The sequence below is a fragment of the Acomys minous genome (genome assembly GCF_964271855.1).
Source record: "Acomys minous genome assembly, chromosome: 12".
NCBI classification, from domain to species: Eukaryota; Metazoa; Chordata; class Mammalia; order Rodentia; family Muridae; genus Acomys; species Acomys minous.
The window spans coordinates 22,243,781-22,261,583 of NC_140493.1; the positions used below are offsets into that span (position 1 = coordinate 22,243,781).

General features: G+C 53.1%; 1 protein-coding gene across 5 annotated transcripts in view; it reads right to left on the bottom strand.

The window, feature by feature from the left end:
- Nucleotides 1-1,043: 1,043 nt before the first annotated feature.
- The window catches only part of SYNGR1 (synaptogyrin 1), a 37,021-nt gene continuing 20,261 nt past the window's right edge, over nt 1,044-17,803 (bottom strand). For 3 of the 5 annotated variants that reach the window (XM_084750361.1, XM_084750358.1, XM_084750360.1), the window contains exons 2-4: nt 16,980-17,217; nt 15,911-16,056; nt 2,874-6,927 (exon numbers count right to left, since the gene is read on the bottom strand). In XM_084750361.1, the coding sequence (XP_084606487.1) occupies nt 6,706-6,927; nt 15,911-16,056; nt 16,980-17,217 (606 nt within the window). In that variant the 3' untranslated portion in view covers nt 2,874-6,705. Of the gene's footprint in view, nt 1,209-2,873; nt 6,928-10,037; nt 10,332-15,910; nt 16,057-16,979; nt 17,218-17,803 lie in introns of those variants that run through there. The other 2 variants (XM_084750359.1, XM_084750362.1) reach the window with 2 other exon arrangements.

Below are 17,803 nucleotides of genomic sequence, written 5' to 3' on the forward strand. Positions count from 1 at the left end.
TAATCTTATGTATCAGTGTGTATGTGCGTGCATATATGCGGGGGGTGTGTGTGTATGTGTATATATGTGTGTGTGCAGAATTTGTCCTCGTGTGTGTGTGTGTGTGTGTGTGTGTGTGTGTGTGTGTACATGTGTGTGTTGCACTCACCTGGCCTGAGGTCTAATGTGCCATTCCACTTTTTTTTTCAAGACAGGGTTTCTCTGTGTAGCCTTGGCTGTCCTGGACTCACTTAGTAGACCAGGCTGGCCTCAAACTTATCAATCCACCTGCCTCTGCCTCCTGCGTGTGGGGATTAAAGGCGTGCGTCACCAGGCCCGGCTACCAGCTTTTTTTTATTTATTTTTTTTGAGACAAGGTTCTTTCACTGACCCTGAAGCATTTCGTTGGACAGGCTGCCAGCAAGCCCCAGGGTCCCCCTCTCACCATCTGCCCGCAGCCCCGAGAATACAAGCCGCCAGTGCTGGCCACCACACCCAGCCTCTTTTGTGGATGCCTGAGATCCAACTCAAGCCCTCATGCTTGCCCAACAAGGACTTGACCAACTGAGGCATCTCGCCAGCCTCTGACTTACTGTGCCCTTGTACTTTGTAAGTAAATCCAGTATACAAAGCAGTAGGCCCATGAGCAGAAGGCAGAGGCCAGATGGCACTGAGCAGGCTCAGGCCAACAAGCATGGCAGGTGGTGGAGAGCACAGGTGCCTAGGAGTTGGCCTGCCCACCTGGCATGCACTCATAAGGCTAGGCAGTCTGTGATACTGGCGAGCTGCAGGGGCACAGGAAGCTAGGATTGGTGCCCAGATGGACAGGAGCAAAAGAAATGGTGGTGGCAGAAGCCCACCAAGGCCCTGGCAAGAGAAGGGAGTTCACGTGGGAGGAGCCTGACCCTGGGGTTTGCACAAATGCAGCTCTGGCATCTAGGAAAGGGCAGCACAGGCAGCACTATAAGGCGAGGACTTTTGATAACCTGAAGGTTGCATTAAAGCACTGGGTTTGATTTAGAGAACGAAAAAGAAAGGCTTTTTTTTTAAAGCATATATGGGTATTTTTGCCTGCATGTTTATTGTGAATCACTTGTGTGCCCAGAGAGACCAGAAAAGGGTGTTGGGTCTCCTAGGACATAAGTTATAGACAACTGTGAACTGCCATATGGGTCCTGGGAATTGAACTCGGGTCCTCTGGCTCTTGACCACTGAGCCATCTCTCCACCCTGGGAAAGAAAATTATTTATAAAGACACAAAGCAAACATCAGACACAAAAATCAAGCTAAAGCTTCACCACACTCTATAGAAGATAATTGTTATGTTCTCAAGATGCTTTGACGTTAACCAAGGCAATTTTTGTCTTGTTTTGTTTTATTTTTCAAAACAGGGTTTCTTTGTGTAGCCTTGGCTGTCCTGGACTCACTTTGTAGACCAGGCTGGCCTTGAACTCACAGCGATCCACCTGCCTCTGCCAGCATAACCAAGGCAATTTTACAATACACTTTTCTTGCTGGGTGCGGTGGTACACTCTTGTAATCTCAGCACTCAGGGAAGCAAAGGCAGATGGATCTCTCAGTTCAAGGCCAGCCTGGTCTACAGAATAAGTCCAGGACAGCCAAAGGTGACACAGAGAAACCCTGTATCCAAAACCAAACCAAACCAAGAACAAAAATTACACTTTTCTTTGTAATTGAGGAAATCAAATTGCATACGCAAACTGGGGCTTAGAGAATTGGCTTAGCAGTTAAGAAGATCCGCTACTCTTCAGAGGACCCAGGTTCCATTCCCAGTACCCACAGAGTGGTTTGTGGCCATAGCTAACTCCAGTTCCATAGGATCAAATGCCATCTTCCGACCTCTACAGGGACTTCACACACATGATGCATTTACAGACAGACAGACAAAACACTCGTTCATATACATAAAAGTAGATAAGTATTTGTAATTGCATAAATAAATCACTCAAATGTTTACAGTGAGCCAGGCATGGCAGCACATGCTTTTAATCCCAGCAGTCAGGAGGCTGAGGTAGGTAGACCTCTGGGACTTCGAAGCCAGCCTCGTCTATATAGTGAATGTCAGGTCAGCCATTGATGACACGAGTTTGATCCTTAGGATCCACACAGTGGAAGGAAAGAACCAGTTCCCAAAAGTTGCCCTCTGACCTCCACATGTGCTCGATGGCGCACACACCAAGCCCACATAGATATGTAAACTCGATTTGGGCTGGGAGCATAGATTACTCAGTACAGTGCTTGCCTAACACACAGAGCCCTGGATTCTCTCTCCTGTACCGGATAAACCAGGCGTGCTGGCATAGGTTTATAATCCTAGCACGGAGGAGGTGGAGGCAGGACCAGAAAGGCAGATGACTCTGTTGCCAAAATGCTTTGTTATCTAAGTGTGAGGGTCTGAGTTGGGATTCACAGCCTCCGAGGAAGAATGGAGCCTGGCCCTGGGGAGGCGCAGAGAGAAGGCTCCACGGAGTCCTTCCAGGATTGATGAGCTAGTCTCTGCGGAAATGGTAAACTCCAGATTCAGTGACAGGCCCTGTCTCAAGAAAGTAATGTGGAGGGCTGATGAGTAATGTGGATGGCTCAGTGGGTAGAGTGCTTATACCACAGACTTGGCTATCTGAATTCGACCGTGGAAGGAGAGAACAGATGAAACAAAACTGTCCTCTGAGTAACCCCACGCACATCACAGCCCAAGTTCACCTGAAGCCACACAGCAGATCTGAGGCCAGCCTTGGAGACAAGCAACTTTGTCTTGGAAAAGCCAAGTTAACCAAATGTTAATAAACAAATAAAACTTGACCCAGGTCAGGAAGAGAGAGGAGATAAACAACACTCGGGACAGCCGAAAGAAACACAGGGACACAGTCCACTGGTGAGTTGGAGTCTTCACTTTATTACTATGTCACCAGAAGTCACCACCTTCACTTGGTTCACCACAGATGGATGGATGTCACGGAGGAGGATGCCACAGAGCCACTGGAACCACTCTGGGAGAGGCTTAACCAGAGTGGGGAGGAACTAGAGCAGGGCCCAAGTTTGGGGGCTGCCCTTCACCGCACACACACGCACGCGCACACACACTCACGGATATATTGTGGAGCCTTATATTATACATCTTATATATAGAAAATATATATTTATACTATACACAGGCAGTTACGCTGCGGGAGGGGCCGAGGCACCCAGACAAGAGCTGTGGGTACCAGGGGATGAGAGTATCAGGTCAGGGGTAGCACTGGGAGATGGCTAGCCCAGTCCATCCTCCATAAACTCTGGGGACTCCTGCTCACACTCTTTAGGGATCAAAGGGTTTATAGAACAAGGTTAGAGTTGGCCCAGGGGTGACAAGGGGGAGCTCTTGGTTACATGGGAAAAGCCTGGATCCCCAAGTTTTTGAAGATCAAGAATCATTAGGGACAGATGGAATGGAGACTAGTGGCCAGTCCCCTGAAAATTAGCCCCTTGATTGCTACATCCCAGGTGGATTGGGTGCCACCCAGGCAAGATGGCCTGTGACTGCGCGGGATATGTGATCTTAGAAGGCAGAAGATGGGGCCCCCAGTCTCTCACTCTGTGCTTGACCTTGGATGAGATATGAATTCTCTCAAAGGGTCCTTGCAGCTACAAACTCGGCGTGGAACCCGAATTTCCCAGACCTTCTTTTGTGCTTGACAGGGAAAGGGGAACCCGAAATTCTCTAGGACCCAGCTATGGGGGACCCTGTCCAAGTACGGTGTGAAAGGAAAGCAAAGGAGGTGGAGAGGGGAAGGAAACCCAGGATGGTACTGGCCTCGGGTCCTCCAAGGGCTACGCTCTGTCCGTGGGGGTGCAACCCCTCCCAAACCATTCAGTCAGAGGCCTGGGTCTTACTCAGCTCCTCCTCAGACTTCTCGCCTGCTGTCTGGTATCACCCCGTGATAGTGGCATGCATCTGGAAGGAGGGGAGATGCTGAGGTCCCAGCTCCCAATCGTGTAAACTTCCTCAGCCAGAGGAGGAGCTTGTGCTAGATGGCCAAGGCTGGGCAGAGTTTAACCAGCACCCTGCCCTCTGCCTGACATCACCAGCTGCCTGTTGCTGTCTAGGGAGAAACAGACGGGCAGCCCTCGGGTCTCTAGTGCCCACCAGCAAGGAAGGCTCTGAGTCTAGAGTAGCAAAAGCCAGGACTTTTCACAACTTCTTGGTGGCGCAGAAACACTCCTGCAGCCACAGTTGTACCCCATCCCCCACCCCCTGGGTCTGGTTAAGTCACCCATGTCCAAGCTGTGCCCACTTGAGCCACTTGGTGGGGGCATGGGGCTGGACACAAGAGCCCCCTCCCTGACATGGAAAATGAAAGTTAGCAACAGCCAGCTGCTACTCAGTCGCCTGGGGCCCTCTCCCAACACCATGGCCCCCAGTGAAGTTGGAGACCCCAGTATGGATCCATTTCAAATGCTAACTCTCTAAGCTCCTGGATCTGTAAACTACCTGAGGGCTGGCAAGGGTCTGCTTCCCTTTCTAGTTTTCTCTTCTGCTCAGAAGGTCCTCCTTCTAGACCTCTGAAGCTCCTGTCCCCTCCCTGACCGCCTTTCTCAGGCCTGCACTCTCGCCATGTAATGAGCCCTGTACCTCTACGCATTTCACTGGCTCCTAGAGGACAGGTACCACAGACACCCTTGGTGACACCACGCCAACGTGGGTACCGGAAGAGCAAACCTACCTGGAAACACCCAGTAGGGCATGGGATGATGTGGGGATTGTTGATGCTGACCCACAGCCTACTGCCCTGCTTCCCAAGGAACCAGTTGGTGTACACTGGGCGCACACACAGGAGGATGACCCAGACATCCTCGCTCTGTGTCTCCTTGCCGTCCCCTTGGGTCCCACTCACTTTCCTTTGTGTCTTTGAGACAACCTGCTCTTCTCTTTCCTGTGATGCGGTCCCCTGAACCCACACTGTGGTGTCTCACTTGTGCATCATTAGGGGATAGTGAGACGTGTGGCTGTGGCACTCAAACTGACCCTGTAGTTAAAAGCCCCTGGCCAGGCCTCCCACTGTTCCAGCACTGAAACCTTGCTCACCCAGAACAGAGAGAGACAGTATCCCAGGTGGTGACTGAGGGGACCCTCCCCCAGAGACCCCAGCCCCCCCCAAAGACCCCAGTTTGCTTAACTACTCCAACTCCATGACAGGCTTCAGGCTTTCACTCTGCCTAACTAGGCCAAGTTTCTAACAATTCCTGGAAAATACACAACTCATAGACAGCTTAGGACAGCTCATGGGCAGCTAATCAGCTTATAGGACAAAATGACCAGATACTATGTTTTTATTACTTCATGGCCTTGGTAAAGAACACAGCTGGCCCTATCCCACCAAATTAAAGGCCAACTCCTGAGTTAGAGCCAAAACCTCAATGACTCGAAAAGTCCCCAGTAACCTAACAAACAGCCAATCCTGAATCCCCTCTGATACTTTGACTCAATTCTGACCAGTTAAAGTTTGTCACCAATCCCTCTGACTGTCTGTAAATTGAGCCTGCGTGCTCATTTCGGGCTCCCCCTCTAGAGGAGAGAGGCAACCCCAGCATGCTGGAATAAATACTCTTTGCTCTTGCATACTGTCTTGGGGGGGGGTCTTTCTTCACCAGATCCCCCAGACCCTAACAGTGACAAGGGTGCAGCCACTCACTGGGTGCTTGGAGCTAATAAACTTAGGCAGCAAGGCCAGCTCTTCCACTTACTCACTGGGACCCTGGGCCAGTCTCCACTACCTCCTGGCCTCCTGTCTACCCAGCCATGAACAAAGGCTCAGTGAGCCCTCTAAGAGGCAGGGATGGCCACCCCTCCTTTGGTAAACTGCAAAGGGGGTTGCTGCATCACCTCCAAAGGAGCTCCCCATGGGATATGTTGAGCATGGAGCAAAACAAAAGGACAAGGGCAGGTTTGGGGGGGGGGGCCCTGCATGGAGGAAGCAACAGAGGCAGAAGAGGCTCATGGCTTGTACCATGCCTCACTGGACTCAGGTCTTGAAGCACTGCCCTTTTCACCCCACCCCACCCCAAATCAGAGTAACACTGAGTGGCAGAGCCTAGGTGTAGGAACAGGGAATAAAGAAAAAGCTGACAGAAGCTCTATATCTGTCCCATCTTGATGTGGCCTCAACACCAACACCAGCTGCTTGAATGACCTTGGACCTCTTAGACCTTAGTTTCCTCACCCAGAAAATATGGAGCTAGCCCTGCAATCCCAGGAGGACTGTTGTCTATCGAGGATTCAGGGGACGATGGCCCACGCCACGCTCATCATGTGGCTGAGCCCCTTGCACCAAACTTCCAGGTATCCATGTATCCCACCTTTCCTGTCCTGGAACAGGGAGGGCCTCCTCAGCCCACCTTCCCCCTACCCCCACCGCGCACTCCCCAGCTGAGCAAGGCCTGGCATACAGTAGGTGCTCAGTGAATGCTCAAGGACACAATGAATGACTGTAACCCCTGGGCCCCACCCTCTAGACCCCTGCTGGGCACACACTTGCACACACATGTGGACACACCCCACCTGGTTCCCCAACTCCTCACCCCAGCTGCACTGGGCCTCAGTGGAGTCACTTGGAGGCTGAGTTAGGTGCTAGGCAGGGTCACCTGGAGGGGGCAGGGTGTTAGGGAGGGGAGCTAGGATGAAAGGGCAGGGGCAGGGTAGGCGGTCACTGTCACCACCAACCCAGGGGCTCAGTAGCCCTGCGACTGGTAGCCCTGGGGCTCAGCATCGAAGGCGTTGGCTGGATGCTGGTAGGTGCCACCCATGCCAGCAGGATCCGGCCCAGCGCTGGGCTCCACGTAGGGTGCATAAGGCATGCTGGAGTCCTGGCTGGGATCCATGTAGTCCTGTGAGAAGAGGGCCGAGTCGGCGCCAATCTGGTACCGCTGGAAGGCTAGCACAGCCTGGCCCGCCTGGGATGGGGGCAGGTGGGGACCAGGAGAGGTGGGTGGGGTGGTTAGGGGAAGAGACAGACAAGAGTACTGGGTTAGTAGAGGTTAGCTGACAGAATGCAGAGGGTTACAGATGTTCAAATCACCAAGCCTGAAGGACCGTTTGCACAGCCACCCGTCCAGAGGCCCAGGACCACATCACCTAGACATAAAGAGCCTCAGAATTCACCTGCTCCATGTATCCCAAGCCAAGACCACTTTCCTGTCAAGGGTTATGACGGCCCAAAGACCCACAGCCTGCTCCCAACCTGTGTCCAAAGGAGAGTCATGTGAACTGGCAGGAAAGGCTGCCTAGAACAGAGAACTCTTGGCAACTCCTCAAAGCCATCTTTCTGTCCCTGCTTGTAGCTGGGCACAGTCACATGGTTAACTCCCAGCCAATGAGATGCAGCCATGTTCTTCTTCCCACTCTCTGATCTAATGCCTGGAAAGCAGATGTGACAGCTGGAGCTTTAGTTGCTAAAACACACTAGTGTGGGGGCTAGAGAGATGGTTCAGTGGTTAAGAGCACTGGCTAATCTTCCAAAGGTCCTGAGTTCAATTCCCAGCAACCACATGGCGGCTCACAATCATCTATAATGAGATCTGGTGCCCTTTTCTGGCCTGCAGGAACACATGCAGGCAGAACACTGTGTACATAATAAATAAGTAAGTCTTAAAAACAAAACCAAACCACATTAGTGTGGAAGATGGGTAAGAGATGGGGATGGAAGATGCCTAGAGCCACTCCGCAAGCCCTGCACCATCTCTCCAGACTTGGAATTTGTTTAAGCCATTATTATTTGGAATTGAAACCACTTGCCCCCAAAGCTAATTCTAGCTGCAACACTTGGTCAGACAAGTTTGGAAAACAAAACTAAGAAGTCAAACAAGTTCCAGAACTCCAGGACTGATCATAATCGTGACTGTTCAGTACATGCTGGGTCCTGTTTCTCTCAGCATAGTCTGGGAGAGGTCTGGCTGCAGCCACAAGCAGAGAGAGAGGATAAGGATGCTGAGTGTGGGGACCTCAGGAGCACATCCGCCCTGCAATTTGCAGCCTTCCCTAGACCTTTCCAGCCTACACTCCTAGGTCACGGCTTGGAAGGTGTCGCCAGGGAGGAGGGGGACCTGTGCAGAGTGCTGAAACTCAGCCTGTGAGGGACGGGAGTGGTCAGAGCTCTCTGGGGCTAGGGTTAGAGGGCAGGAAGCAAACAGGACCATTCCTGGAGAGGCACAGAGACCAGGCTCTCCCCACACTCCCTGCCTTCATGATGCCTGCACAGAGGCAGGAGGCTGGAGCAATGACTTCCATGGACCCTTCCCATTGTCCTCAACCTGTGGGGTTGCATATCCGATATTTACATTATGATGTATGAAAGTAGCAAGATTACAGTTATAAAGTAGCAACAAAATACCTTTTTTGTTGTTTTGTTGTTTTGTTTTTTTTGAGACAGGGTTTCTTTGTGTAGCCCTGGCTGTCCTGGACTCGCTTTGTAGACCAGGCCTGGCCTCCAACTCACAGTAATCCGCCTGCCTCTGTCTCTGGTGTGCTGGGATTAAAGGTGTGCAACACCATGCCTAGCCAAAATACCTTTATGGTTGGGGTTTACCACAACATGACGAGCTGTATGAAAGAGTGCCAGATTTTGGAAGGTTGAGAACCACTGAACTAGAGGCACTGGTGACTGTGTCTGTGGCTAGTCCCCTGCCTCGGCATCAATGCCTACTATGGCCAGCCAGTACAAGAGGCCACATACAGGAAAAGAGAAGGACCTGGCCCAGCAGAGCCATTAAGAGAGGAGGCTGAGGGGCTGGAGAGATGCCTCAATGGTTAAGAGCAGTTGCTGCTCTAGCAGAGGTCCCAAGTTCAATTCCCAGCAACTACATAGTGGCTCACAATCATCTATAATATGATCTGATGCCCTCTTCTGGCCTGCAGGTGTATATGCAGATAGAACATGTGTATACATAGTAATAAAAAAAGACTTTTTTAAAACTTTGGTTTTTCAAGACAGGGTTTCTCTGGGTAGCCTTGGCCGTCCTGGACTCACTTTGTAGAGCACGCTGGCCTCAAACTCACAGCAATCCACCTGCCTCTGCCTCCCAAGTGCTGAGATTAAAGGTGTGCACCACCACGCCCGGCTAAAAAATAAATCTTAAAAAAAAAAAAAAAAAAAAAAAGAGCGCTGTCTGTTCTTCCAGAGGCCCTGAGTTCAATTCCCAGCAACCACATGGTGGCTCACAACCATCTATACTGTAATTTGATGCCCTCTTCTGGCCTGCAGGTGTGCATGCAGATAGAGCAGTCATAAAAATAAACAAACAGATAAGAGGGGAGGCTGAGGGACTCTGTTCAGCACTCTGGGGCCTGCTCTCCATGTGGCATCTCACCAGGCAATAGGCTGTCTGGACTTGCATCCCTCCTATGCCAACAAGTTCACTCTGCATTCAGCTACAACAAGACAGAGGCATGCTCTGGGGTCCTCCACCCCTGCAGAGACTACAAGCATAGGTGGGTGCTCCCCAGGCTCTGGGACCCAAAGGAGGCACGGAGCACCTGGCGGCCAAAGTCTTCACAAGTATTTACTACGAATGAGATGCAGTCCCCGAGGAGGGAGTACGGAGATGCACCTGACTCAAGGAATAAATGAATGAATGAATGAACGAATGAACAAATGAACATTTATTGAGCATGGCTGTGCCAAGCCCTGTGCCGGCCCTTGTTCAGTCTGCTCAGCCGCCTGAAGAAGTTGGCCCATTATCAGTCAGGCTAGGAAAACTGACCAAGATTCAGCGAGGTACAAGAATTTGACCCCAGTCACACAAGCACAGGAGAACCGAGCCAAGCCCAAGGTCCTCCAACATTCCAGGCCAGCTCTCTAAAGGCAGCCAGCCCAGGGAAACAGTAAACTGGCCTTTCACACTAAATCGTGGACAGGTTATCACCAAGGCCACAGCTCTTCCATAAAGGCACCCCGGACCATCTAACAGCCCTCCCCACTTTGTGAAAGCCTCACTATTGTTCCCGCCCTAGCCGATAGGCTCGTGAGGCCAGGGAACCTATCTCATCCACACAGGCACAAAACAGCTGCTCAATAAACGTTTACTGAAGGAACGAACGCAAAGAATAAACAAAGGAAGCAACACAGCACAAGCGAGCGAGCGAGCCACAGCTGACTCCTCCAGCTAGCCTCATCCACGTCTCCTGTCCTAGTTGTCAGACATCTCCAGCACTGGGCCATTGCTGCAGCTGGGCCCTGCTGGGCCGTAGATTCCCTGTCCTTCAGGGGCTACGGTTGTGCTGAGGCGGGGAACAGTGTGTTGTACTCCTCCTGGAAGGTAAGGTCCTTGAATCTGCGTACGGCCAGGGCTGCAGTCAGGCTCTGCCGGAGAGAGCAGGGGTGAGGCCATTGAGGCAGAAGGGCAGAGCTGCCTCAGGAAGGCCAGCTGTGGCCAGCAGTGCCAGGCCATCATCAATCCGATCGCCGTGGTCCTGTCAGCCCCATCCATCTCAGCCAGCGGCAGAGATGGGGGAATTTCTACTTCTGGGGTACAGTCTTCCCAAACCAGATGCCCTGAGGTCACCTTGATCTTTCTACTCTGTCCTGAAGATACAAGAGTCATACGGTGACCATGGCTCACCCCTGGGGCCTGAACCACAAAACTCTAGTTGGCAATACTGGGGGTGTGGAGTGGCCCCAGAAGATGGCTGTTGGAGTCCTCAAAAAGAAAAGGAAGGGGTGGGCTGGAGAGATGGCTCAGTGGTTAAGAGCACCGTCTGCTCTTCCAGAGGTTCTGAGTTCAATTCCCAGAAACCACATGGTGGGTTACAACCATCTATATTGGGATCTGATGCCCTCTTCTGGCAGGCAGGTATACATGCAGATAGAGCACTCATACATAAAATAATAAATAAAAATTTAAAAAAGAAAAGGAAGGGCTGGAGAGATGGCTCAGTGGTTAAGAGCACTGACTGCTCCTCCAGAGGTCCTGAGTGCAATTCCCAGCAACCACATGGTGGCTCACAACCATCTATAATGAGATCTGATGCCCTTTTCTGATGTGCAGGCGTACATGCAGGCAGAGCACTGTATACATAATAAATAAATAAATCTTTAAAAAAGAAAAAAAAAAGCCAGGTGGTGGTAGCACAAGCCTTTAATCTCAGCACTTGAGAGGCAGAGGCAGGAGGATCACTGTGAGTTTGAGGCCAGCCTGGTCTACAGAGAGAGTTCCAGGACAGCTAGAACTGTTACAGAGAAACCCTGTCTCGGGGGGAAAAGAAAGAAAGAAAGAAAAAGAAAGAAAGAAAGAAAGAAGAAAGAAAGAGAGAAAAGGAAGTTATGGCAGGGAATGTGAGGACAGGGAGGCCAACTGTGTGCAGGCCAAGGGGTTCCTTGAAGAATGTAGAAGTTTGGACAGAGCAGCGAGAGAAGGGAGAAGCTAAGACCTTTCCACAGGAAGGAGATTAGGAAAGGAGGAAACAGACGTGACCTGGACCCATGAGGAGGGGCTAGCCTTGCTATGGCATGAAGAGGGGCTAGCCTTGCTATGGCATGAGGAAGGGCTAGCCTTGCTATGGCATGAAGAGGGGCTAGCCTTGCTAGGGCATGAAGAGGGGCTAGCCTTGCTAGGGCATGAAGAGGGGCTAGCCTTGCTATAGCATGAGGAGGGGCTAGCCTTGCTAGGGCATGAAGAGGGGCTAGCCTTGCTAGGGCATGAAGAGGGGCTAGCCTTGCTAGGGCATGAAGAGGGGCTAGCCTTGCTATAGCATGAGGAGGGGCTAGCCTTGCTAGGGCATGAGGAGGGGCTAGCCTTGCTATGGCATGAAGAGGGGCTAGCCTTGCTATAGCATGAGGAGGGGCTAGCCTTGCTAGGGCATGAAGAGGGGCTAGCCTTGCTAGGGCATGAAGAGGGGCTAGCCTTGCTATAGCATGAGGAGGGGCTAGCCTTGCTAGGGCATGAGGAGGGGCTAGCCTTGCTATGGCATGAAGAGGGGCTAGCCTTGCTATGGCATGAGGAGGGGCTAGCCTTGCTATAGCATGAGGAGGGGCTAGCCTTGCTATGGCATGAGGAGGGGCTAGCCTTGCTATAGCATGAGGAGGGGCTAGCCTTGCTATGGCATGAGGAGGGGCTAGCCTTGCTAGGGCATGAAGAGGGGCTAGCCTTGCTATGGCATGAGGAGGGGCTAGCCTTGCTATGGCATGAGGAGGGGCTAGCCTTGCTAGGGCATGAAGAGGGGCTAGCCTTGCTAGGGCATGAAGAGGGGCTAGCCTTGCTATAGCATGAGGAGGGGCTAGCCTTGCTATGGCATGAAGAGGGGCTAGCCTTGCTATGGCATGAGGAGGGGCTAGCCTTGCTATGGCATGAAGAGGGGCTAGCCTTGCTATAGCATGAGGAGGGGCTAGCCTTGCTATGGCATGAAGAGGGGCTAGCCTTGCTATGGCATGAGGAGGGGCTAGCCTTGCTATGGCATGAAGAGGGGCTAGCCTTGCTATAGCATGAGGAGGGGCTAGCCTTGCTAGGGCATGAAGAGGGGCTAGCCTTGCTATAGCATGAGGAGGGGCTAGCCTTGCTAGGGCATGAGGAGGGGCTAGCCTTGCTAGGGCATGAAGAGGGGCTAGCCTTGCTATAGCATGAGGAGGGGCTAGCCTTGCTATAGCATGAGGAGGGGCTAGCCTTGCTATAGCATGAGGAGGGGCTAGCCTTGCTATGGCATGAAGAGGGGCTAGCCTTGCTATAGCATGAGGAGGGGCTAGCCTTGCTATGGCATGAAGAGGGGCTAGCCTTGCTATGGCATGAGGAGGGGCTAGCCTTGCTATGGCATGAAGAGGGGCTAGCCTTGCTATAGCATGAGGAGGGGCTAGCCTTGCTAGGGCATGAAGAGGGGCTAGCCTTGCTAGGGCATGAAGAGGGGCTAGCCTTGCTAGGGCATGAAGAGGGGCTAGCCTTGCTAGGGCATGAGGAGGGGCTAGCCTTGCTATGGCATGAAGAGGGGCTAGCCTTGCTATGGCATGAGGAGGGGCTAGCCTTGCTATAGCATGAGGAGGGGCTAGCCTTGCTATAGCATGAGGAGGGGCTAGCCTTGCTATGGCATGAAGAGGGGCTAGCCTTGCTATAGCATGAGGAGGGGCTAGCCTTGCTATGGCATGAAGAGGGGCTAGCCTTGCTATAGCATGAGGAGGGGCTAGCCTTGCTATGGCATGAGGAGGGGCTAGCCTTGCTATAGCATGAGGAGGGGCTAGCCTTGCTATAGCATGAGGAGGGGCTAGCCTTGCTATGGCATGAAGAGGGGCTAGCCTTGCTATAGCATGAGGAGGGGCTAGCCTTGCTAGGGCATGAAGAGGGGCTAGCCTTGCTAGGGCATGAAGAGGGGCTAGCCTTGCTATAGCATGAGGAGGGGCTAGCCTTGCTAGGGCATGAGGAGGGGCTAGCCTTGCTATAGCATGAGGAGGGGCTAGCCTTGCTATGGCATGAGGAGGGGCTAGCCTTGCTATGGCATGAGGAGGGGCTAGCCTTGCTATGGCATGAAGAGGGGCTAGCCTTGCTATGGCATGAGGAGGGGCTAGCCTTGCTATGGCATGAGGAGGGGCTAGCCTTGCTATGGCATGAGGAGGGGCTAGCCTTGCTAGGGCATGAAGAGGGGCTAGCCTTGCTAGGGCATGAAGAGGGGCTAGCCTTGCTATAGCATGAGGAGGGGCTAGCCTTGCTATGGCATGAAGAGGGGCTAGCCTTGCTATGGCATGAGGAGGGGCTAGCCTTGCTATGGCATGAAGAGGGGCTAGCCTTGCTATAGCATGAGGAGGGGCTAGCCTTGCTATGGCATGAAGAGGGGCTAGCCTTGCTATGGCATGAGGAGGGGCTAGCCTTGCTATGGCATGAAGAGGGGCTAGCCTTGCTATAGCATGAGGAGGGGCTAGCCTTGCTAGGGCATGAAGAGGGGCTAGCCTTGCTATAGCATGAGGAGGGGCTAGCCTTGCTAGGGCATGAGGAGGGGCTAGCCTTGCTAGGGCATGAAGAGGGGCTAGCCTTGCTATAGCATGAGGAGGGGCTAGCCTTGCTATAGCATGAGGAGGGGCTAGCCTTGCTATAGCATGAGGAGGGGCTAGCCTTGCTATGGCATGAAGAGGGGCTAGCCTTGCTATAGCATGAGGAGGGGCTAGCCTTGCTATGGCATGAAGAGGGGCTAGCCTTGCTATGGCATGAGGAGGGGCTAGCCTTGCTATGGCATGAAGAGGGGCTAGCCTTGCTATAGCATGAGGAGGGGCTAGCCTTGCTAGGGCATGAAGAGGGGCTAGCCTTGCTAGGGCATGAGGAGGGGCTAGCCTTGCTATAGCATGAAGAGGGGCTAGCCTTGCTATGGCATGAGGAGGGGCTAGCCTTGCTATAGCATGAGGAGGGGCTAGCCTTGCTATGGCATGAGGAGGGGCTAGCCTTGCTATAGCATGAGGAGGGGCTAGCCTTGCTATGGCATGAAGAGGGGCTAGCCTTGCTATGGCATGAGGAGGGGCTAGCCTTGCTATGGCATGAAGAGGGGCTAGCCTTGCTATAGCATGAGGAGGGGCTAGCCTTGCTAGGGCATGAAGAGGGGCTAGCCTTGCTAGGGCATGAGGAGGGGCTAGCCTTGCTATAGCATGAAGAGGGGCTAGCCTTGCTATGGCATGAGGAGGGGCTAGCCTTGCTATAGCATGAGGAGGGGCTAGCCTTGCTATGGCATGAGGAGGGGCTAGCCTTGCTAGGGCATGAAGAGGGGCTAGCCTTGCTAGGGCATGAGGAGGGGCTAGCCTTGCTATAGCATGAAGAGGGGCTAGCCTTGCTATGGCATGAGGAGGGGCTAGCCTTGCTATAGCATGAGGAGGGGCTAGCCTTGCTATGGCATGAGGAGGGGCTAGCCTTGCTAGGGCACGCAGAGCCCTTTGGATTTGGGCCTAGCCCAGAAAAGAACAGGCTCCAGCAATGTTGGACCGCTAACTACACCTGCCTCCCTATGCAAGATTTGGTTTTCCCAGACACGGTTCCTCTGTGTAGCCCTGGCTGTCCTGGACTCACTCTGTAGACCATGCTGGCCTCGAACTCAGAGATCCACCTGCCTTCAGAACGCTGGGATTAAACTCCTGTGCTGCCATCACCACCCAGCCTAAAAGTAAAATTCCTCAAAAAGACAAAAAGTAGGGGCTGGACAGATGACTCAGAGGTTAAGAGCACTGGCTGCTCTTCCAAAGGTCCTGAGTTCAATTCCCAGCAACCACATGGTGGCTCACAACCATCTGTAATGAGATCTGATGCCCTCTTCTGGTGTGCATGCAGACATAATGTAGTCAGGACACTATATATATATATATATATATTTTTTTTAATTTAAAAGTCCTTTTTCTTTTTCTTTCTCTCTCTCTCTTTTTTGTTTGTTTGTTTGTTTGTTTGTTTTTCGAGACAGAGTTTTCTCTGTGTAGCCTTGGCTGTCCAGGACTCACTTTGTAGACGAGGCTGGCCTCATACTCAGAGATCCACCTGCCTCTGCCTCCCCAGTGCTGGGATTAAAGGCGTGAGCCACCACCGCCCAGCAAATAAATAAATCTTTTTTAAAAAGTAAATAAGCCCACTGCTATGTGATTGAGCCCCACTTTCCTTGTTTGGAAAGCAGAGCCAATAGGAAGCTTTCCCCTGGAATGGGGAGACTCCAGGAAATAAAGATTCATAACTTGAAAGCTTAGTAGCAAGGGCAGGGCGCATGCGCATGACCACTGAGGAGGGAGGGTCCTGAGATCAATACCAGTCATGGCTACGTCCTGATGCCCAAGCCACACCCTCAGGAAAGCTGCTCCACAGCAAGGCAAGGGAGGCTGCCTGTGGAGCCGGAGCAAGGTTCCTTCCGGAAGCAGAGGTCACTCAGCCTATCTACTCAACAGGGCTTAGCGTGGGGTTTGGTTAGGGCAAGTGGGGACGCTACGGGCACTGTACTCACCCAAGTGAAAATGGAGAAGAAAGAGAAGGCGATGGCAGCGCGGGCTGCATCCGTCCCTTCATTCAGGGGGTTGTCCTTAGGCTTGGAGACTTGCCACTGGTTGGCCAGGAAGCAGAAACCCACGAACCAGAAGAAGGCCCAGAAGGCTGAGGTACACGGGGCCAGGCCGGATGTCAGCGACACATATAGAGAAGAGGGAGAAAACAGGGGGACAGTTCAAGAGTGTGCTCCCATGCTCCGGAGCCCACAGATAACAAGCGAGGGGGTGGGGCAGAGAGAAGGAGCCAGATTGGGAATGACACAGAGCTGGGGTTGGGGAGACCACGAAGTGGGCAGGTCAAAGACAAGTAGCCCTGCAGGGCCTGGAGTACAGGGAGGACGCGGGAGGGGAGGGAGGCAGCCAGGTCTGGGCAGGCTCTTAACGCCTGCTGCCTCCCTGGCTTGGTCTGGAAGGCCTGCTCTGCCAATGCACTGGTGCAGGAGGCAGCGACCCTGCTCAGACTTCTAAAGAACTGATGGGAGGGGACAAACCCAACCGAGATAGGCCAGCAGCGGCTGCGCATCCTCTGAGGCCTGGCCCTTCCCTTCCCACAAGTGTGCAGGCCCCAAATGGAGCCGCCTCTGAAGCTGGCGTGTGTGGGCTGGGTAAAGGGGCAAGGTCTTCTGTGGGTGCCCATGGTCTACCCAGAGCTGTCCAGGACAGAGCAGGCATTCACCAGCCTGCCCTTCAGAGGAGCTGCTGGGAACTCCACGGAAACTAGAAAATACTGGTTTACTCTTAGTTCTTTCTAGAAGGTCCAAGGGACCCCAGGCCTGGAAGCAGGGACCACAGTCCTAATCATGCCTAAAGTGCCTACCAGGCTGATTCTGGGACTCCCAAGGTGGCAGTCCTGCCCAGGACCAAGGGAAGGGGGGATGCCAGGCTCCCCAAAGAAGGGGTGCAGGAGGGCACGGAGACCAGAGCGGACCACGGCCCCTAGCCTGTTGCATCACTACCTACACTTCAGGGGATGGTGGAGGAAAGCGCTCTGGACATGCCCTTAAGGGGTACCCCCCAAAGGAGCCTCACCCGAGACGCCGATGTCGGACAGCACGGCCTTCTTGCGATCCTTGACACTGCTGATCTGTGGGAAGTACACGTCCAGCGCCAGGTAGAGCAGGCAGGTGAGGAAGGCCAGCACGCCCACAGTCACGCCGTAGCTGCAGGCATTGGGGTTGCGGTTGTAGATGCAGAACTCCTCCTCCTCCTCTGGGTTGTTGAGGTAGCCCTCGTTCACGATGGAGCCGAAGACCACGATGGAGAAAACCTGCAGGGGGAGGAACCGTTTGTAGGCTCCACCAAGCCTGTCAGTTGTAGCCTGACACACTGTGAACACAAGGCAGGCAGCTATTACGCAAAAGACCAGAGAGGGAGGGCTACTTGCTTGAGGTCACACAGCACAGGCAGCATCAACCATTCCCTAACACTGCTGCAAGGGCTTAAGGGCCTCTGAGTGCACATGTTGCCCCTCCTACCACCGAGGGCCCCAGGGGCTGGCTTGGACCCCAGAGTAGGGAACTCGGGTCCTCCTCAGCCATAAACCTTCTAAGCCCCTGTCTTCCAGGTCACCTTCTACAGTTCCTGGCACCTGGCCCGCTCTATAGTGTTCCTCTGTGAACTGCCTAGGGTTGTTCTGGTCTGGTGTCTCAGCCCACAAGTCCTGGCCTTACCCCAGGTGAACGAAGTGACAAATCAAAACCTGGGCATGGTAGCAATCCTGCCACATGTATCCCATAAGCCACCTCACTTACAGTCACAGCCAACCCAGTTCACTTCAGCTGGGTGGGCAGCTAGATCAGGCCGTAGTAACCCTGCCTCTTGCTGGCCACACCTTACAGTGACTGACCTAGTGA